We start from the raw sequence: 21,077 nt of genomic DNA on the forward strand, positions 1-21,077 counted from the left end.
TCTGAAAAGAAAAATCAAAAGACTGAGGCTACTCTGCTTTAACTCATTCAAGTAAGTCAAATTTGAAAGAACTTGCTGTTTTGATTTGATTCAGCCTAAATAATTGATATTTCTTGATATCTCCTTTTTTCAACCTTGAATATTCATTGGAAGGACTGATGCTGAAGCTCCAGTACTTTGGCCACCTGATTCGAGAAGCCTACTCATTGGAAAAGATTGAGGGCAGGGAAAGATTGAGGGCAGGAGGAGAAGAGGGTGACAGAGGATGAGATGGTTGAATGGTATCATCGACTCAATGGATGTGAATTTGAGCAAACTCCAGGAGATAGTGAAGGACGGGGAAGCCTGGCATGCTGTAGTCCATGGGGTCAAAAAGAGTTGGACACAACTTAGTGACTGAACAACAATATCTCCTTTTACAGGGGACATTATTTCTTGCCTATGAGAGGCACAAATCTATATATACTCGGCACATACAGTCACTCTTTGTCACCTTGGATAATGGGGCCCCCCTGTGCTGGACAGATAGTTCCCAAGAGTCTAAGACTCATGAGCAAAGGTATGTTGTGGGGACAGTGGTGCCTCTTCTAGATGATGTGTCAAAAGAGAGCTGTGTCCACAGTTCGTCTGGCAGCCCAGTGAGTTCTTTGGAAGCAGACAGAATGGCATGGGTGGGCTGTTTTGCTTGTCTTTGGAAAGATCAATATCTTTGGAGGATTGAATCTCTCTGTTCCAGATGATTCTGGACTAGAAATGATTCCCTGGCATGACTGAGGCTCTTGAAAAGGGACGCTATGGCACTCACTTCTACAAGAAAGATCTAGACATGGTCTGCAGGCTCAAGAACTAACCGTTAAAAGAAAAAAGTAAGGGAAGGAAGAAAAAAGGAAAAGGACTTTTTCACTCTGACAAGAACCTCAGGAATAGTTAACCCTGAAGATGGAAATAGCAAATGACCTTTGGTGAGGGGTATTCTCTGAGCATTTCAAGCAGGATTGACTACTTTATAACACTTCACAAGGCATGGAAAGTTCCCTTATCATGGGTGAGAAATATCCCCTTTAAAATGAGCAAAGCCTTAAATTAGTCCATATGACAGTGTCTGGCCAGGTGGAGTATTTCAATCCTGCACTCCCAGGCCTGTACCCTTTAGAGCAATTGTGTTTCATAAATTAACAGGAATGTGCCTGGAGAAGATGGTTGAGACATGGAAATGGTCATAAATCTGGGGCTCAAGGGCTTCTAGCCCCCCAAATCAAGGCTCTCAAGTGCTGGCCTTGGCACAACTGGAATTCCTGCCATACGACAGTCTTACACAGGCGGAAGTTCAGTATCTTGTGTGTATTTCTGATCATCATCCTTGAAAAGCTGCAGTGTATAGGAATGTTAAAAGAGCTCTCTTTTTCCATTACACCATAAAAGGTTAGATGGAACCTCTTTCCAAAGCAAAGATAAGTAGGTTGAAATGTTCTACACTCTGTGGCCAAGGCTGAATTCCTACTGAGCAAATAATGCATGAACACAGGGAGGTGATATTGACCCCACATCGTTGGGGTGAACTTCTCAGAGAGACTCAGACGGAAGTAACATCTTCACCCATGAACTTATGCAGCCCAAATCAAAAGTTTTCCCAGAAGTTTTTCTTTTCCATTACAAAAGTAATACATATCCCAGCAAGATTTTTTAAGAACTCCAGACAAACATAAGTAAGAAAATTTCCCTTGCTTTCTCTTTGCCAAAACATGTCTTTTGCCCTGTCTTGCATTTTATGGATTAGGTCTCAAGAATGACAGAACTGTTCCTAGAGATGGGTTTCAAAATGAGTAGAAGGGTCAGGAAAGGAGAAGCGGAGGTAGCATATAACATTTCTCCACATATCTGTTTCCTTTTTGGGAGGAAAAGATCGAGATCCTCAATGTTCCTGCATGAATAACATGGCACTTGATCAGCTTCCCATGAAAAATCAAAGGCCAGGATGTGGTGGTCAGACATCTCCCAACATTGGGCCAATGATGTCCTTTTGCCCACCTTGGAGGCATCTTATCTTTCCCCTATTGTGTAAGTCATTTCATGCCACTACTGGACTGGCTGCCAAGAAAAAACACTGCTAGTCAAGGGGCTGAGGAAAACTTACTACCCACTGGGCTGTTTATAGCTTCTGGAAAAGTGTTCGAGATAAAAGAATGCCAGGGTTCCTCAGGTTTATCCAAATGTTTAGCTATTTTGCATCCTCCTTCTTTTGAATAATAACACCCATTACAGACTTATGAACTATGTCTCCGGACCCTGGATTGGGTACCCAAATCCCATCATAACTACTTCTCTCTAATTATGTAAATTGAAGCCAAAGCCATTTTACCTGTGTCAGGAAACCTAGAACTCAAACTCTATGGATTTTTCCAGATCTTCTTTATAACTGTGTTGTTTAGTTGCTAAGTCATGTCTGACTCTTTTCTGACCCCGTAGACTGTAGCCCACCAGGCTCCTCTGTCCATGGGATTTTCCAGGCAAGAATGCTGGAGTGAGTTGCCATTCCCTTCTCCAGGGGCATCTTCCCGACCCAGGGAATAATTGTGCTAAATGTTAGCAAATACTAGGCTCAATGATGACAGACATAGAATGTACTTCTTTTTTTCTGCCAAAAGCAGGTGTAAATTGGAGTTATGACCTTTGGAACCCCGTCTCCAAAGTAGCTGGGATGCATGAGGGGAGGGTAAAATGGGAGCTTCCAAGTCCTACACTCACTCTCTGTATTCTCCAGGAGCGAAGTCTTCACTGCCTGTCTGTTGGTGCTTCTTTCTTTCTTTTTAATATTTATTTATTATTATTAATAATCTTTTTTGAAAATATTTATTTGTTTAATACTTGTTTATATGTTCTGCACAAGGGATCTTCAGTCTTCGTGGCCTCGGGCAGGATCTTTAGTTGTGGCATGGGAACTCTTAGTTGCAGCAGGTGGGATCTAGTTCTCTGACCAGGGACTGAATCCAGGGCCCCTTCACGGGGAGCACAGAGTCTCAGCCACTGGAGCCTCCAGGGAAGTCCTGGATGGTATTTCTATTGGATTATTCGTGTGGCTTACATGCCTCTCCCGGGAACCATCCCCCTTGTCTGTCCTGAATGGACCACTGCACCGTGAGGGGGTGTCACCCCCTCACTACAGACAAATCATCGGGGAGTGAAGTAGCCTGAATGAATCTCTCTACATAGCATTGTGAGGAGCAGGCTTCCCTCTGACCCTCAGCTCACTTCTCCATCTGCTCAGGCCACCGCCTGGGCAACCACTCCTGTTCTCCACAAAGAGGAAATCCTGGAGCCCAGGGTTTCAGCCCTCACGCTGGCATGCAGGCTCACTGGGGAGGTTGGCTGGTGGGTCCACGTCAGATTCAGGAAGCTGGACTCTGACCGCTCTCAGCACGATGCAGCACGTGATGAAAGTGCTGTCGGGTCAGTGGGCGAGCAACCCGAGTTCTAGTCTTGTCTTTGTCAAAGTTCACTGAACCTGACCAAGCTGGAGTGTAACTGCTTGGTCGAGCAGGCACCCTCTGGCCCTGCCTAAACCTGAGGGTGGTTGTCACTGCATGCTCAGTCATTTCAGTCGTGTCTGATTCTTTGCGACCCCATGAACTGTATGTAGCCCACCAGGTCCATGGGGTTCTCCAGGCAAGAATACTGGAGTGGGTAGCCATTCCCTTATCCAGGGATCTTCCCAACCTAGGGATCGAACTCTGGTCTCCTGTATTGCAGACAAATTCTTTACTGTCTGAGCCGCCAGGGAAGCCCTAGGAGTCTGAGCACAGGTGGGGAAATTAGACGCAGGTTCTGACAGTGTATAACAAGAGAAGGGCAGCTCTACAGAACTGTGCTCCCCGGAAGTAGGGGAATTCAAGCAGAGACCCCGCAGACTAGCTTCCAGGGATGCTCTGAAGGTGGGAGGCTAGACGAGGCACCTGGAGTCTCTGCTTGGTTTTCCAAAGATTGTGATTCTCCAGACTTGCCCAAAGATGGTGATTTGTGACCAAAAGAGGATGGACCTGGAGTCCTCACATAGACGCCGCCTCCTGTGGTCTTGACTGGGGTCTGATGTCCTGGGTCACCCCGTGGTGAGCTCCTTCCTTGGGACCTTTCTCACCCTTCTTCCTCTCCCAGACCTTGACCCTAAGTCTCTCACCTCCTGGGTGGTCCAGAGTGTTCACTAAAGGACGATGCCATGCTTGGTTCCTCTGACCTCAGCTTGGAGCCCAAGTCCTGTTTCAAATTCAAACTGGCTTGGCCAGTTTTTACAAAACTTGTTGGGAGAAGGAGGGCTTGCATGATACTGACAGTGAGCATGATCTGAATCTCAGTGTTGCCATCCAAGTCTTTTATGTAAGGGATGTGAATCTGAGGCAGACCTTAGCCTGGCTGGTCTGTACTGTGCTGGCCTTGCGGTACCATGGCTGTGGAAGTGGCATCAGGAGCAGGACGGACGGGAGGACAGGGCAGATATAAAAAGGAGACAAACAGACAGACAGGAGGATGTTCAGTAAAGCAAACCATGGGCATAGAGCTTACCCTGCAGCCCCCAGCCTTCCGCTGGCAATTTTCCTAGCTTCCAGGTAGCCTGACCAAGCAGACAGAATAATGTGGCCACTTCCATGAAGAGGGTGCCTCTTTTCCTGTGTATGCGGTTAATCCATGGCTCACTCAACAAAGTAAAAGCAGCAACTGACACACCCCAGCTGATTTTGTTGGTAAACATCACCCAACTGTTTTCTTATTAATTTACCTTGGCAATACCTCTCTATTATGTAATTATGTGGAATTTCAGACCCATATTTACTTCTATCCCCCACACACCTTCTGTTCCTTCATCTTCCTGCCACCATATTGAGGGAAAGGACACACATCTTGCCTCAGCTCCTGCAGAAACTCAAATAGTCCTCTTGGGAGAGAGGACAGATGTCATCCAAAGAGTGGGGTGAAACCAGGGCTGTGGCAGGAAGTGGTGACTGGAGGTGGGGGGGGGGGGGTAGGGGCGCACACCTGCTCAGCAGGTGAGCTGGCCTGCCCGGAGCAGGCAGGATCCACCTACGGGAAATGCCAAATAGATATTTCTGGGAACAAGAGCTAGAAAAGCAAAGTGACAAGTGCCTATTGTGAAACAACCTAGTTTGAAATAGTTCGTGTTGATCATTAGGGAGGACTAGAGAATTCTGGCCAGTTGAGTACAACTGTCAGGGAAAGAGGGGAAGCTGAGATCCTTCCTGAGGCAAAGAGGAGGGCGTGAGAGACAAAATAGGGGGAAACTCATAAACCAGAAACCAAAGAATTGCACTGCCGCTCAAACCCAGCAACATCTTCAGAGCTTCAGCACCCAGAGGTGCTGTCTTTGAAGCCACTGTGTAGGTGGAGGAAATCCCTCTGGGAGAGTCTTTTCAGCCAGATCAGATTCTGGTGGTTTGAGTAGGACTTCCCTGGTGAATTAGAAGGTAAAGCGTCTGCCTACAGAGTGGGAGACCCAGGTTCAATCCCTGAGTTGGGAAGATCCTCTGGAGAAGGAAATGGCAACCCACTCCAGTACTTGTGCCTGGAAAATCCCATGGATGGAGGAGCATGGTAGGCTACAGTCCATGGGGTCCCAAAGAGTCGGACATGACTGAGCGACTTAACTTTCACTTTCACTTTTCTGATTTAAGCATTAAAAAAAAAAAAAACTTCTGCTATGTTTATAATACAAGGGCTTCCCTTCCCTTGTGGCTCAGCTGGTAAAGAATCCGCCTGCAATGCAGGAGACCTGGGTTCGATCCCTGGGTTGGGAAGATCTCCTGGAGAAGGGAGAGGCTACCCCCTTCAGTATTCTGGCCTGGAGAATTCCGTGGACTATATAGTCCATGGGGTGGCAAAGAGTCAGACACGACTGATTGACTTTCACTTTCACTTTCAGGGGCCAGAAGGAAGCTGTTCTCTAAGGGCAGGCCAAACCTGCAGCATCAGAGTCACCTGGGAATTTGATAGACATGCAGATTCTCAGGCTCCAGCCCTGCAGAATCAGAAACTGAAGCAGGGGTGGGGGGTGCCAAGAAGTCTGTGTTTTAAAAGCCCTCCCATGTGTATCTGACATCCCATCTTGTTTGAAAATCACTGCGCTAGCGACATAGACACCTGGGGATGCTCCTGCGCTTAAAAATGGCTCTCCCTCTATTTTCCTCATCTCTCTAGAATCACCAGCCCTGTCTCTCTCATCCAGACTGGGGACCTTCGAGTGTGCCCCACAGGGCTGCTGGTGGAGGGGGGTCAGCACTGAATAACTGAGTCGAGGGGTGCTGGTCACCGGGGAACTTGCTAGACAAGATAAATTGTCCAGCAGGCGGAAGTGTCCTGGGGAAGGCATGCCTTATTTATAAATTGTACAAAGTCAGGGTTTAGTCCCATGGTGGGGTTCCATCCCAGGCTCTCTTTGCTCTCTCTTCTTCCCAGTCCGTCATCGAATCTTCCAGGGGTTCTACCTACAGAGCATCTCCCGAATCCACCCACCACCACCATCCTTCTCAACACCATCTGAAACATGTCCCTCCCTCCCCATCCCACTTCCCTTTCACACATGCACACACACATGTGCATGCCCGCCCTCACATGCATGCACATGTGTGCACAACACAGGAAAATTCTGCCAGTAACTCTTGCCTGCGGGGTAAAGTTCATGCTCATCCTGGTATCCAGAGGTCTCCTCCTGCCAGCCACTCCTGACTGCTCCCATGTTATCTCCTAGCCTTCTTCATGAACCCTCTGATCCAGCCAAACTGGTCTACTGGTAAACCCTGATAAGATAAGCTAGTCAAATTAGAGCCAGTGAACCCAGAACAGGTACAGGCAGCCACGAAGGTGTCTGGGTGGTACAGCTGCAGAAACGTGAAATACTTAGGAGTCCAGATGGACACTCTTTGATAAACAGTCCCACACTTAGATCAAATGGAGAATGGTACTCACTGGAGTGGAAAGGAACTCACTCAACGGGGCTTTCTCTGTACCTCTTCCTTTCTTTTGTTATATCTTTCTTAGAAAGTCTAGATTGAGAAACGGTTTTGTGGTTGTTTCTCAACAAACAATATATTTTATAGAAAATTAATCAAGTACTTGGATTATGGGAGCAAATCTCAGTTGATTTCAGTGTTCCTGCAGAAAGAACATGACCGCCTACCTTCATGACCCAAAGAGCACTATTGCCATCTGGTGGTTGCTACCTGAAACACAGGCAGAAGTGCATTCATTCATTCGACAAACATTGCCGGAGTACCTATTGAGGGACAGACAGGCTTTCTCCTGGCTCTCTGAGAATACACTGTTGAATCAGATAAGGTCTCTGTTCCCAAAACATTTACATCTACAGGGTAGACATGCAATTAGTCAGGCAACTTCAGTGGAGAAAGCTTGGGGACCTGTGGTAGGACAGGGAACTCATCACCATAGGTGGCCCTGGAGGACTTCCTTGATGAGGTGGAGTCCAGCCCAAGTGTCTTGAAAATGCACAGGAAGGAGTCTGGCCTGTTAGAGGATATAAGATGACACAGGGCTTGCCATAACTCAGGTGGGCACAGGTACAAGGCCGGCTGGGACTTTAGTACACAGACCAGTGCAGCTGGGACCAGTAAAGGCAGGAACTCAGCAAAGTTTTCAAGGTACAAGGTTGACTTCTTCAGGCAGAGCAAATGGTTTTGATTCACAGTATCCCCTGGGGCGTGGAGAACTGAGGCTTGACTCAAGTAGCACTGGAGTCTGGGAGTGTCTTGGTTGGGCAGATTAGTCTTGTCTAGTTAGGTCTAGATGAGCATCACATGTAGGAGGATGGCACTAGTGGCCTCATGGAGCTGCAGGAAGGCTCCTGGAAGTGAATTAGAGCAGAAACCTAGCTAGCAGCTGGGGCTTGGGTGGTAGGCTCAGTCTCCTGGAGAGAGATACAAAAACTTGGCCAGACGTCAGCATCATTGTGGAGGCCAGACCCACTTTCTCTCTGATCCCTGAACTGACTACAAGCTTTGACTTTTAGTATGTTAGTCTCTAAGTTGTGTCCGACTCTTGCGACGTCATAGACTACACTGTAGCCCGCCAGGCTCCTCTGTCCATGGGATTCTCCAGGCAAGGATACTGGAGTGGGTTGCCATCCCCTTCTCCAGGGGCTCTTCCCAACCCAGGGATCGAACTTACATCTCCTGCATCCCAGACAGATTCTTTACCATCTGAGCCACCAGGGAGGCCCTTGGCTTTTAGGGGGGCCTCAGTTACCATTTCTCACCCTGTTCTGGCAGCCTGTTTCCTATGTAGGGGTTGTTGGATGAAGAACATGCCCAGGACGGGATCGATCTGTGGCAGGAATGCTGTGTGTTCGCCAGCCTTGTTTCTTTCTCCTCCCGGGTCTGGGGCATTTCTCAGCCTTTTTCGCAGGCAGGTATGGCCCGTGTCTGAATTCTGTCCAAGGAAGTATAGGTGGGTGTGTTGATGACACTTCGGAGTCTGACCTGTGAAGACCTTCCTCCCATCTTTTTCCCTTTTCCCATCTGTCAGCTGGTTGTAGATGATCCAGCATCTGAGTGTTAGTAGGTGGGGGCGGGGTAGGGTCACAAGACCAGAAGAGCCTGCATTCCGGAGTCCCTGCCTGGAAGTTTGGCCACCAAATGCCTACTTTCAGATTGTTTAAGGTGAGCGAGAAGTAGACTTCTATAGGTCAAGCCCTTGAGATCTCCGTGTGTGTGTGTGTGTGTGTGTGTGTGTGTTAGCTGCTTAGTCGTGTCCAACTCTTTGCAACCCCATAGACTGTAGCCCACCAGGCCCCTCCATCCATGGGATTCTCCAGGCAAGAACACTGGAGTGGGATGCCATTTCCTTCTATAAAAGCAACTATAGAAAGAAAGAAAGTGAAGTTGCTCAGTCGTGTCTGACTCTTTGCGACCCCGTGGACTGTAGCCTACCAAACTCCTCCATCCATGGAATTTCCCAGACAAGAGTACTGGAGTGGGTTGCCATGTCCTTCTCCATGAGATCTCCTTATTCAACACTTATTCTATGCATTCCTCCCCGCCAAAAAACAATTCTTTCTATATTGCTGTTCTGGGGTCTGGGCGGTCCTACTATCTGCTGATGGGCATATTTTTGCTGTTCTGGGGTCTGGGCGGTCCTACTATCTGCTGATGGGCATATTTCCTTGAAGGCAGCTCCTGTGGAAATTTCTAATTATCTTCTGTTTGGGGACTCCTCCTTTGGGGGCCTGTGCATATGTCATAGTGTCCTCTTTCCTCTATGCCAGGAGTTGGTGGTGCCAACTTATTGCCTGGAATAGTATTGCAATCTGCTATCAAACTCTGTAGACACTGGATTCTACTTTCTGGGTGTGTCTCCACCATGTCTGCCCCACCTTTTGCAGCTAAGAGGTGAAAAATGGCTGTTCCAGACATTCACTTGCTAGAAAGCTCCAAGACTTGCTTTAAGGCAGTCAAGCTGTCTGCTGACCCTCCATCCACAAGCAGAAGGATGCTCGATTGTCCACATGTGACCACAGTCTGCCATGAGAAGCGCCAGGAGAGCTTCGACGACAATTTAGGAAGTACGAATCTCTGACAAGCTGAGACCATGGGTGATGTACATTGACAGGCTGAGATGTGAGGGAAATGGGCTGGGCCATAGCATTCTTGCCTGACAAATCCCATGAAGAGGAGCATGGTGGGTGACAGTCCATGCGGACACAAGAGTTCAACACGACTTAGTGACTAAACCAGCAGTATGTCTGATTAGCAATATCAAGAGCAGGTTGGGACTTTCCTGGTGGTCCTGTGGCTAAGACTCTGTGTTCCCAATGCAGAGGGACTCGGTTCAATCCCTGGTGGGGGAACTAGATCCCACAAGCCACAGCTAAGATCCCGATCGGCCAAATAAATACATATTTAAAAAAAGAGCAGCTTGTAGTCAACAACTTCCAGGGACGATACAGTCAAGGTCTGGATGGTGGCACTGCTTCAGCATCCCCACTGTGTGGCTGGGGACTTGAGCGACGTTGACATGCAGAGGGTAGACTGTAGTCTGATGAGCTCCATACTCGTTTCAATAATGAAGCCAGAGGAGAAACAGTTGACCTACGTAGAATCACATCACTCTCCTGCTTAAAGGCCTTTCTTCAGTGATTCCCCTTTTCTCTGGGAAGGAAAGAGTACATTTTACACACCACAAACCAGGTCTTAGGTGTTCTGACCCTCCCTTTTCCTCCTCCACCATCCAATCTCACGTTTCCCTCAGTGTTTCCCAGGCACACTGGCCTTCTCTGCGTTCTTCAGGTCCTCCCAGGTACCGAGCACAAACTCAGCAAATAAATGTTGATGAATGGACGAGAAACAGGGAGGCTGTTAGGAGACGCCTCCTCCATCCATGGAATTTGGTGCTGGAATTTGGGTCTCGGTCTAGATAATATACAAGCACTCTCTTTATTTATTTATTTTTTTATATTGGCTATGCTGGGTCTTCTTTGTGCCATGTGGGTTTAGTTGCCCTGATGCATTCGGGATCTTAGGTCCCTGACCAGGGATCGAACCAACATCCGCTGCACCGGAAGGCAGATTCTTTTTTTTAATATATGTGCTGCCGAAGCGAGCACCAGAAGGCAGATTCTTAACCACTAGACCACTAGGGAAGACCCCAGATACAAGCTCTCTGAGATCAGAAACTTCACATGTTTGCTGCCCCAGTGGATTCCCATTGCCTAGAACAGTAGCTAACACAGAGTAGAGGCCGATACATTTATTGAGCAAGTGAGATGAAGTGGAATGAATGAAAGAATGAATGACTAAAGGGAGCATAAATGGGAGAGAGAGTCGGCAGAAGCAATAGGCTTTGGTGATTAGCTGGGTGCAGAGGTGGGGGGGCTAGGAGAGAAGGAAGAGGCAAGGATGAGCCCAAACTCTTGACTTGGGAGCTGAGGGGAAGGAGGTATGATTCACAGAGGTAAGAGACGTGGGATGAAGGAGAGGTTAATGCAGGAAGGAGGCTGCTCTGATGGGTCTAATTTTTAGACATTTGGAGTCTGTAACATCTGTAGGGGATCTGAGAAGAGGTCCAGTGGGCAGCTGGATATATTAATCTGAACTCAGGAATGAGAACTGGGGGGAGAGAACAGACTGGAGAGTGATCAGCCTGTGGGTGTTAATTAAAGACAAGCCAGTGTTTAAGATTGCAGTGTGACAGGCGGCATGGCTGTATGATGATATATAAAATATGGTCCCTGCCCTCATAGCCAATACAAAATCAAGATTTGACACAGACCTTTAAACTGTTTACAAACTCATTCCTATCTCCATAGCAACCTGGAGGAGAAAAGATAGTTCTGTCCTTATCTCAGGAGGGAAAGACACACAGATGGCAGCCATGTCTTAACAAAGGAGACGTTCTGGTTTCACATGGGTTCCTCAAAAAGTAGACCTGTGCGTTCCCCCACATCTCAGCCATGGGGCCAGAGAGAAGGACAGAGAAGTCTGAATCAGTCCTTTCCAAATTGCCTTTTCTGTCCCTCTCTCTCTCTATACCCACCATTCCACCAAAGCCATTCTGGGGATGGCAGCAATGATCAAATTGCTGAATCCAAATGAGGATGCTTCAGGAACCGCCTCACCTGGCTTTTCGGTAACGTTCACCCCTTGGACTTTTCCGGCTTCTTAAAACTGTCCCCCTGTGGCTTTGGTGGGAATGATCACAGACCATGTGCACAAGTGCTTCCCGCGTGTCAGGGCTCTGCTGAGCATGCTCCACGGGCACCTCGTCTTCCTCACAAGAGCCCTGGGCAGTATGTACGGGTATCCCCACTTTACAGATGAGAAAGAATATATAAGAGATTAAGTAGCCTCCCTAGAATATCCAAGCTAGAGAGCTAAAGGGGTTGGGTTTGATTGAATCCAGGACTTGCAAACAAAAAGCAATGCTTTAAGCACTAGAAAGAAAGTGTCCCTCGGGCACTTCTGTTGCTCCCTCTCAGAGCGACCTTCCTCCACTTCTTTTCAGGCCCCTCTCTGCCCCGTCCCCTGCAAGGCTGCTCTTGTTAGTGTCCTTCCCATGACCCACTTCTCAGCACCCTACCTGTTCTCCGTGGCCAATTTTGTCCTTACGGCCTTGCTCCATCTCTATACAAATGGCTCTCAAAAACTCCTTCTCTACTTCAGATTTCTCTCCCGACCTCTCCAGGGCCTGGGGCCTCCTGAGCATCCTTACCTGTCTGCCCACCAGGGACTTTGTGCTCAGCTTGCTCACCATGGAAGCCACAATAACTTCCCTCCACTTATTCCTTCCCCAAGCCCTTGTCCTGTTACACGACACCACATGGGCCCCATCAGTGGGGCCCGAAATTAGAGGGTTATCTTCAGCAGCGCTTCACCACCACACTCAATGACCAAGAACTGTTGGTTCTGCCCTCCCCTCAATCTCAAAACCCAGCCCCCTCCTCCCCATTTCCACATCTACTGCTCCGTTCAGACCATCCTCTCTCACTTAGCTGACCAGTGTCTCTTCGCTGGTCTCCCATCTCAGCTGTAACCCCTCCGATCTGCCTTCCGAGAAGTGTTTCTGTTTAGAAATAATAATAATACTGTTGGTGCTCAATTTTTGGTCCTGCCCTGGCTTCTCACCGATCCTAGGATAAAGTATAAACTCTCTGGTGTGGCCCAACTGCCTTGCCTCACCTGACCCCCTCCACTCACCCCCAGCACCCGATGCCCTCCGGCAAGCCTTAGCTGTGCGCTGCCTGCCAACTCCATCCGTCCTGCTCTCGTCGGTCTAAGCTCAGGTGTCATTTGTTCAAAGCCTTGACTGAGGAATCCCCTGGTGGTCTAGTGGTTAGGACTTCAATCCCTGGTCGGGGAACTAGGATCCTGCAAGCTGTGCAGTGTGGCCAAAACTTTTTAAAAAAACAAATAAAGCCTTTACCAATCTCCTTCCTCCTGTTTTTGCCCCTTTCACGCCCTGTCTGTCTTTATGTCACAGTCTCTAGAACATGGACGGGAGGTAGGTGTTTACGTGTCTGCTTCCCTATCCTGGAAGCTGAGCTCCTTGGCGGCAAAACCTGCAACGTGAGGCCGTATATGCAAGGATTCTGTCCCCCAGTGCCAAGTGCACACAGACAGTCCAATGCTCGTGAGCTGATTGAAGGAATAATAAATGGAGGAACCTGCGAATCTGACCCCTGTTCTCAGAAACTGGACAGGGAGTCCGTAATACACGGGATGCTGTTGAGGAGGCTGGGCTTTATTAGAGCTAGCTGAGGTTTTCCGCCTTCCAAAGAGTCCCAGCATCTTCTCCGTGGAGATAAAGCAGCTGGTGCACCCCCTCTGTCTTTAACTGCAGCAACTCTGCACCCCAGGGGCAGAAACACAGAATAAACTGTATCATACCAGGCTCTGGCTGGGTGAACTATGAATATTTAAATCAGTATGTGATTTTAAGTTTAGGGAACAAAACTTTGGGTTTAAAGCCAGAAGATTGGGGTTTGAGCCTGGCCTCTAGGATTTATGAAAAGTATGATATCAGATGGACTTCCTCAGTGGCTCAGCTGTAAAGAATCCTCCTGTAATGCAGGAGACGTGGATTCGATCCCTGGGTCAGGAAGATCCCCTGGAGGAGGCCATGGCTACCCACTCCAGTATTCTTTTTTTTTTTTTACTTGAACAGATATTTAATATATATACATACATGTTATATTTGTTCTGGAAAACTATTATTTGTTTTTTTTCCATTTATTTTTATTAGTTGGAGGCTAATTACTTTACAATATTGTAGTGATTTTCGTCATACATTGACATGAATCAGTCATGGATTTACATGTATTCCCCATCCCGATCCCCCCTCCCACTTCCCTCTCTACCCGATCCCTCTGGGTCTTCCCAGTGCACCAGGCCCGAGCACTTGTCTCATGCATCCAACCTGGGCTGGTGATCTGTTTAAAAATATGGAACGCTTCACAAATTTGCGTGTCATCCTTGCGCAGGGGCCATGCTAATCTTCTCTGTATCATTCCAATTTTAGTATATGTGCTGCCGAAGCGAGCACCCCACTCCAGTATTCTTGTGTGGAGGAATCCCATGGACAGAGGAGCCTGGTGGGCTACAGTTCATAGGGTCTCAAAGAGCTGGGCATGAATGAAGTGACTGAGCACACACACACAAGATCTCGGACAGTCTTATAACATCTCTGAGCTCCAGTTTTTCCCTCTGGGAACCCAGGAATGAAAAATCCTGCTCACCTACTGCCCAAGTTTGCTATGAGGCTGAAATGAAGTTACAGGTCAGTGTTCCTTGATCAGCTATGATGCTGAGGACACCCCGCTGTCCTTCCCCTCAGGGTCCCGTAGGGCAGAGGGAACACATTCTGAGGCTTCAAACCTTGTCAGAGACGTTGGGTTTCATGCAGGCCAGCTGGGAAGCTTCGACAGAGAAGGAAGGCATTTGCACAGGCAGTTTTTAAACACAGGGAACATGGAGGAAATACCACACAATTTATGGATGAAAGCTTTAAAAAGAAACACAAGACTTAAGTCGAAACAGTTGACTCAACTCTGGGGGAGGTGTCTGCCTAGGTCTAGGAGACAAAAAAGCTAGAATTGGAGTGGGTTGAGACAGAGCGGTGTCCCACTGAGTGGGGTAAATGGACACATTGATACACAGCTAGGGGCAGGTAGCCAACTGCCTCTCTAGAGGGTATCACCTACTAGCATTTTTGAAATTCTACTTCTGAGACTGTCACTTGGGTTATCCTCACAGTAATATGTATAAGGATGTTCACCAAAGATTCATCTGTAGTTGGGAAAACTTGAAAACAGCTTGAATGCCATTTAACAGAGGATGGACCTGTATGAATTACAACACAGCCAACCAGGGGAATTCCAAGAAGCAAATGATGCATGTGTCTGTGGTTGTTTAGTTGTTGTGTCTGATTCTTTTTGAGACCCCATGGACTGTAGCCCACCAGGCTCCTCTGTCCATGGGATTTCCCAGGCAAGAATACTGGGGTGGATGGCCATTTCCTCCTCCAGGGGATCTTCCCAACCCAGGGATTGAACTCGAGTCTCCTGCATTGAAGGCAGATTCTTTACCTCTGAGCCACCAGGGAAGCTCCATATGTCTGAGTATGAACACGGAAAGATATTCATCATAAGGTGAACGAGAAAGGCCAGTTGCACATGGCATGGATATGATGATCTTGTTTTCATAAAAACTAAAAATATACCAATGTTTGCATATGTGTAGAAAAAGACAGTGGGGGACATAGACAAATTGGTTAACAGTTTATCTCTGGGAGTTGGGATTATAGACTATTTTTTATACAGTTCTGTAGAATTGGTTGTTCATTTTCTATTTTGGATGCATTGGGTCTTTATTGCAGTGCTCAGGCTTAGTAGCCCTGAGGCCTGTGTGATCTTAGTTCCCTGACCAAGGATCAAACCCGAGTCTCCAGCATTGGAAGGCAGGTTGTCAATCAGCGGACCACCAGGTAAGTCCTAAGTTGGTTGTTTTTAATAGATATATATTGAAAAGAAAATATCTTGAGAATCAATTCAGTTCAGTCCCTCAGTCACGTCTGACTCTTCGCGAGAATAAAAAATCTAGAGAATAAAGGCCTAATATTTAATGATGGTATATATTATGGCAACAGTTTCCTCCTCATTCTGGAAAAATCTCAACCAGCATGTCCCTGCATTGCATCACAGATACCCAAACTATAATACATCCTTAATCATGTCACTCTACTGATGCAAAGCCTAAAACCTCTCGTGTTTGACTCTTCTGTTCCATCTGGATTAATTACTGTCCACAATTCACTGAGTATTATCTCTGTTCTGAGGCGAGCATAGAAAGGGGGTGATGATCTCTCTACAGCATTTACAGCTTCCACAAATCACAAATCCCACACAAAGGACTCCAGAAATACTAGTTGAGGAATTAGTTGGGCTTCCCTCATGGCTCAGATGGTAAAGAATCCACCTGCAAAGTGGGAGACCTGGGTTCGATCCCTGGATTGGGACGATCCCCTGGAAGAGGGCATGGCAACCCACTCTAGTATCCCTGCCTGGAGAATCCCCATGGGCAGAGGTGCCTGATGGGCTGCAGACCATGGGGTCGCAAAGGGTCGGACACGACTGAGCAAATAAACTCAGCACATGAATGAGAGGAACTGGTGTTACTAGGGGAGGTTGATCACCCCTCAGGACATCTCTGAACTGACTGCCAACATCAAAGTCATCTCCGTGAACCAGGCAGGGTCTCTGACAGGTCCATCAAAGCCATCTCCATGGAAAGGGCAGGGCCTATGACAGTCCCACAGGTCCATAGCAGGATGGGAGGCATATATTCTAGATGCAGAGTCTGAAAGAGAGATGAGGGCCCTGGTCTCTGTCACCAGGTGGCTGTGGGACTTTGTACCATCACTTTCTCTTTCTGGATTTCCGTTTCTTCCTCTGTAAATAAGAGCTGGGCTTGGTCGATATTTCTCCAAGCACATTCCTAAGAGCACAACATCCAGGCTGTGTTCATACATGTCCCTTAAGAGGGATTCTGTGGTCTAATGCACTCGAGGAATGCCGCTCTCTGCACCCCACTGTTGGAGAGTCACCATGCATGTCGGTAGGTTCAAGTCTCCAGGAAGTCTTATGTAAATAAACTTATGTATCAACTCACTCCAATATTCTTGCCTGGAAAATCCTATGGACAGAGGAGCCTGGCAGGCTACAGTCCACAGGGTTGCAAAGAGTCGGACACAACTGAGTGACTGCACATACACACACACACACACACACACACACACACACACACACACGGTACTGGTCACAGGGGACAAAAGAGATGTAGAATATGGAGAGAGGACAGGAAGTCCTAAAGGGCTTGGCTGGAACATGGGGCATTGTCCAGATAGGTGTAGCCGCTGGGGGACACCCAACTAGAGATGCAAAACAGGGAGGCAGGTCAAATGGTTAGAGAATAGCGAAGGTGCTTGGAAGGAAGCTATTTGGTATTTGCATGGCTCACTCTCTTATTTGGGGCTGTTGCTCATCAATGCATCTGGATTTAACTACCATTTGCATATTGGTGCCTTGAATGACTGACTATCGCCTTTTGATAAAGAGTATGGGCTTTGGAGTCATATCTCCTGTGCCTCAGTTTCTACTTCTCTAAAGTGGGATTAATAATTAAACATTGCCTCCTTACTCTAGCTTATGAGGATTAAGTGAGCTAATATATCTGGATGTTCTTAGACTAGTATCTAGCACATAGTAAGTACTCCATAAATGGCATTGTCAGTATTAAGGATTATTATTTGTATTTCCAGCTGAGATTCCTCTCTGACTTGACAGCTCCACTCCGGTGTCTCCCAGGCATCTCAACAGCACCAAAACTCAAATTTTGACCCCAACAGTACCCCATCTTTTCCCAACCTTCTTCATCTCAGTGAAAGGTGTTTCCTCAAGTCAGGAACATGGGGGTCAGATATGCCACTTCCCTTCTCTTCCGTCTTCCTCCAACCCACCAGCAAATTCTGCGGGGTCTGTCTCCCAGAATAGATTTCAAACTCATCTACTTCTCTCCTCCTCCCATCCCTTCTCTAGTCTGAGCAGCCTCATCTCAAGATGAGCAAAATCATCTTCCAAGCGGCTCCCTGCTTCTCTTTCCATGAATTCTTCACGCACGGTCAGAACAACTCTAACAAACAGAAATATGACCACACTAAACTGCTAAGTGGCACATAAAATGAAGCCCTGGCTGCTCGCTGCGGCTCTGAGCTGTCTGGCCTCTGTGGTGTCTCCTCCTTCCCCAGCTGCTCCTCCAGCTGGCCCACTGGCCTCTCTCCAGTTCCCACAACAAGGGGAGTTCACTCCCACCTTAGAGCCTTTATCTGGTCACCTTTTTGGCCCAAAGGCTTTGCCTGTGGCGCTTTACCTGATGTCTCCCCCTCATCTGCGGCTCTTGGCTTCAAGCTGTCCTCCCCACATTTCCCCCCACACTCTCCTAATGAGTTATCCCAATTATTCCCAGTCACAGCCCTGTGTTCACGACCTTCACAATGCTGTTCTCAATGTAAAATTACTTATTTATTTATCTACTTGTTTATTGTTGGTCTGTCCCCAGAGAAAAGTCTCCGGAGCCCAGTGCTTCTCTTTTCCAAGCACTGTAAACTCAGCATACAGCCTGGCCCCCCGACCCTTGATGAATGAACAAAAGACTGTCATGGTGAGTGAATGGCTTCCTCTCTGATACACCCTTCCTGTTACTAAAGGTGTCACCAGCTGATTAATAAGCAAAAAATAATCCAGTCCACCTTAGTCAGATAAGCTCAGAGCTAGAACAAAGGGCCCTTACACAAACCTACAGGTATGCTTTTAGACATTTGAGAAATCCTCCAAGTCATGATGAGAGGGCTGACTCGAGGCAAGATCCTTAGGCATTGAGCAGGGACCCCACTGAACCCCTAGGGGTCAGGGGACCCCATGGACTAAATGACCTTGAAAAGGGAAAGCACAAGTCGCTCAGTCGTGTCCGACTCTTTGTGACCCCGTGGACTTTACAGTCCATGGAACTCTCCAGGCCAGAATACAGGAGTGGGTAGCTTTCCCTTCTCCAGGGGATTTTCCCAACCCAGGGATCAAACCCAAGTCTCCCACATTGTAGGCAGATTCTTTACCAGCTGAGCCACAAGGGAAGACCAAGAATACTGGAGAGGGTAGCCTATCCCTTCTCCAGGGGATCTTCCTGACCCAGGAATTGAACTGGGGTCTCCTGCATTGCAGGCAGATTCTTTACCAACTAAACTATTAGGGAATCCCAAATAACCTTAGTGGGATGGATTTCCTCAACGCGGGATAGATGTCCTCAATGCAGCTGGCATTTTCCATCAGCCTGAAGTCTGGCCTCAAATTTTTCTGGGACATTCAGTTTCCTGACCCATATGACCATTTAATGACAAATTAATTTTTTTTTAAAGCATGTTCTTTCTTTAAGAAGTACTTGTCATGATAGAATTCTATGGTTGAAGCCATTTTCTTTCCCAGCAGACCTTGGGTCAGGTCTGCTGCTGCTTCTTCCCGGGGAAGTTAATGTAAATGTTTATTGGCGGTACAGTCATGAAGAAAATTAAGTTGCTGATTCATTGCCTTACAATGAAACCCTTTGCTTTTCCCTCCTCTTCCTTCCTCTTTATAAGGAGACGCTTCTGAGAAAGAGCACACTTCGGGGACCCACATCTTGGGATATTTTCTTGGTTGCCTATGTCTTCTGTCTGCAGACTGTGGGTTCCTGTAACAGCTGGGGGATCAGCCTTTCTCTTTCCTCTTCAGTATTACCGCTTTAGGGTCTCTGAGGAACAATGGAAGTCTTAGGGTTCTTCAGGCTGGAAGTGAGTGGCCCCACGGTGACGGTGGCCCTGTCCGTGGTCCTCCTGGCCCTCCTGAAATGGTAAGTGCAGCCAGTATGTCCCAACCCCGGTGACATTGTCAGAAATTGCAGTCGCGGAGCCGTGCTGGAGCCAGGGTGGGGTCTGTGGGAGTGTGTTTTTCTTCCCCTCTAATCTAGAGGGAGTTGAGTATTAACACAGCTTCAGAATTAAAAGCAAACAGCCTGGTTAATCTTTTGCTCTAATGCATGCGATGGAGGTGTCAGGAAAGGCTGGTGATTCAGTGACTGAGAATGCTACACATAATTAAGTTTGAAAGAGAGGGAGAAAGCAACAGATTGGCAAGGTTTGGGCAGAAGTATTTTCTTGCATCCCCATCCTATCTCCCCAGTCTGGATTTACAGAAGATTCAGCCTCTTGGTTCTGATGATGTTAAAAGCAAAAAAAAAAAAAAAGAAAAAAAAAGAAAGATAAAGGAGCTGTCCGGCGTCGTGGTCTGGAGATGTGCATGGGAAAGTCACTGTGAAGGGATTTCTGTAGGTTCAAAGATAAAGAGGGGGAACTAATTTCCTCGTTTTCTAATATTTGATAGAAAGGGATGAATGTAGTGTATGCAGTGCCACAAAGTCTGAGACCTGGGAGGATCTCAGATTTAAACTGAAAAGAACTCCCCATGATCTTATTAATTCAACAGAAGGTTTTCTGAAGTCTGACTTGATCAGAGACTGGATGTGAGGCCCCACAATATGCTTCATTTATGCATATTCACCTTGTCAGTGAAAGTTATTAAAATTACCCACTCCATCAAAAGCACCTGGATTTAGGCAGCTCTGGTTTTTGAGGGGAAAGTGGAAAAAATAATGGAGAGTTTGAGTTTGAACAGAATTTCAATTTACGTTTCTGGTAGTAATAAAGCCTCCTCTCGATTAATAACTGGGAAAGCACTTTGAAAAGCATCAAGCATTATGCAAATGTGAGGTATTATTCTTTTGGAATTTGCATAGCTGAAAATGGAATTCACGTTTGATGTTCTACGATGATGAAATTACTTCTTGGAAATTGGCTCTGAAACCCAGCTTCAGTCCCAGTGCTGTTTTGCTGCCTAACTGGTTTAATTATCTTTTGAACTTTTCTCAGTGTGGCTTATCTTGCCTTGAAACCAGCCACATGCAAACCCAGGAGCAAGTGGTACCCTCCCTCCCCCACCCTGCTCCATCCTTCCATCCATCTCCATGTGTTTCTGCTCAGAGATGGACTTAGCACAGTGCCTGATATGTTCTGGGTGCTCAGTAGACATCAACCAGGGTCATTAACTATCGTTTAATGTGACCTAAACACAGAGGGAAATAAGTCTTTTGTGCTTCAGGTATATTTAAAATTTCTCATGAATATGCTTATTAATATTAGTTTCTCATCAATAGTGCACTGACTGTAATTCTCCGTGTGTCCTGTCTGAGGGCCCCGTGGTCTCACAGCATCCATGTTTCTGTTGTATACTTCACTTCACTTCTGTTTCTGTCTTTATTGGGTCTTTTCAATTTCTGTAGTCTTAATTTCCAGCTCAGTGCCTGATATATATAGTATGGCTCTGATAAATGTCTGATGAATGGGTGAGTGAATTGCATACATTAATGTTTGTGCTTGTCCTGGAAAGGGGCATGTGTCCTGAGTGATAAGCTGCTGTAACTGGGTGT

At 47.1% G+C, this 21,077-nt stretch overlaps 1 protein-coding gene and 1 non-coding gene across 3 annotated transcripts in view; one reads left to right on the forward strand and one right to left on the reverse strand.

The window, feature by feature from the left end:
* Positions 1–13,945: 13,945 nt before the first annotated feature.
* On the reverse strand, positions 13,946–14,052 carry LOC122438948. The gene has a single exon (XR_006268693.1). It is a non-coding gene; the product is annotated as a U6 spliceosomal RNA (small nuclear RNA).
* Positions 14,053–19,155: 5,103 nt separating this feature from the next.
* TBXAS1 (thromboxane A synthase 1) overlaps positions 19,156–21,077 on the forward strand; it is a 159,833-nt gene continuing 157,911 nt past the window's right edge. The window contains exon 1 of one of the 2 annotated variants that reach the window (XM_043463858.1): positions 19,156–19,445. In XM_043463858.1, the coding sequence (XP_043319793.1) occupies positions 19,357–19,445 (89 nt within the window). In that variant the 5' untranslated portion in view covers positions 19,156–19,356. The remainder of the gene's footprint in view (positions 19,446–21,077) is intronic. The other variant, XM_043463859.1, reaches the window with a different exon arrangement.

Source organism: Cervus canadensis, chromosome 3, assembly GCF_019320065.1.
Source record: "Cervus canadensis isolate Bull #8, Minnesota chromosome 3, ASM1932006v1, whole genome shotgun sequence".
Classification (NCBI taxonomy): domain Eukaryota; kingdom Metazoa; phylum Chordata; class Mammalia; order Artiodactyla; family Cervidae; genus Cervus; species Cervus canadensis.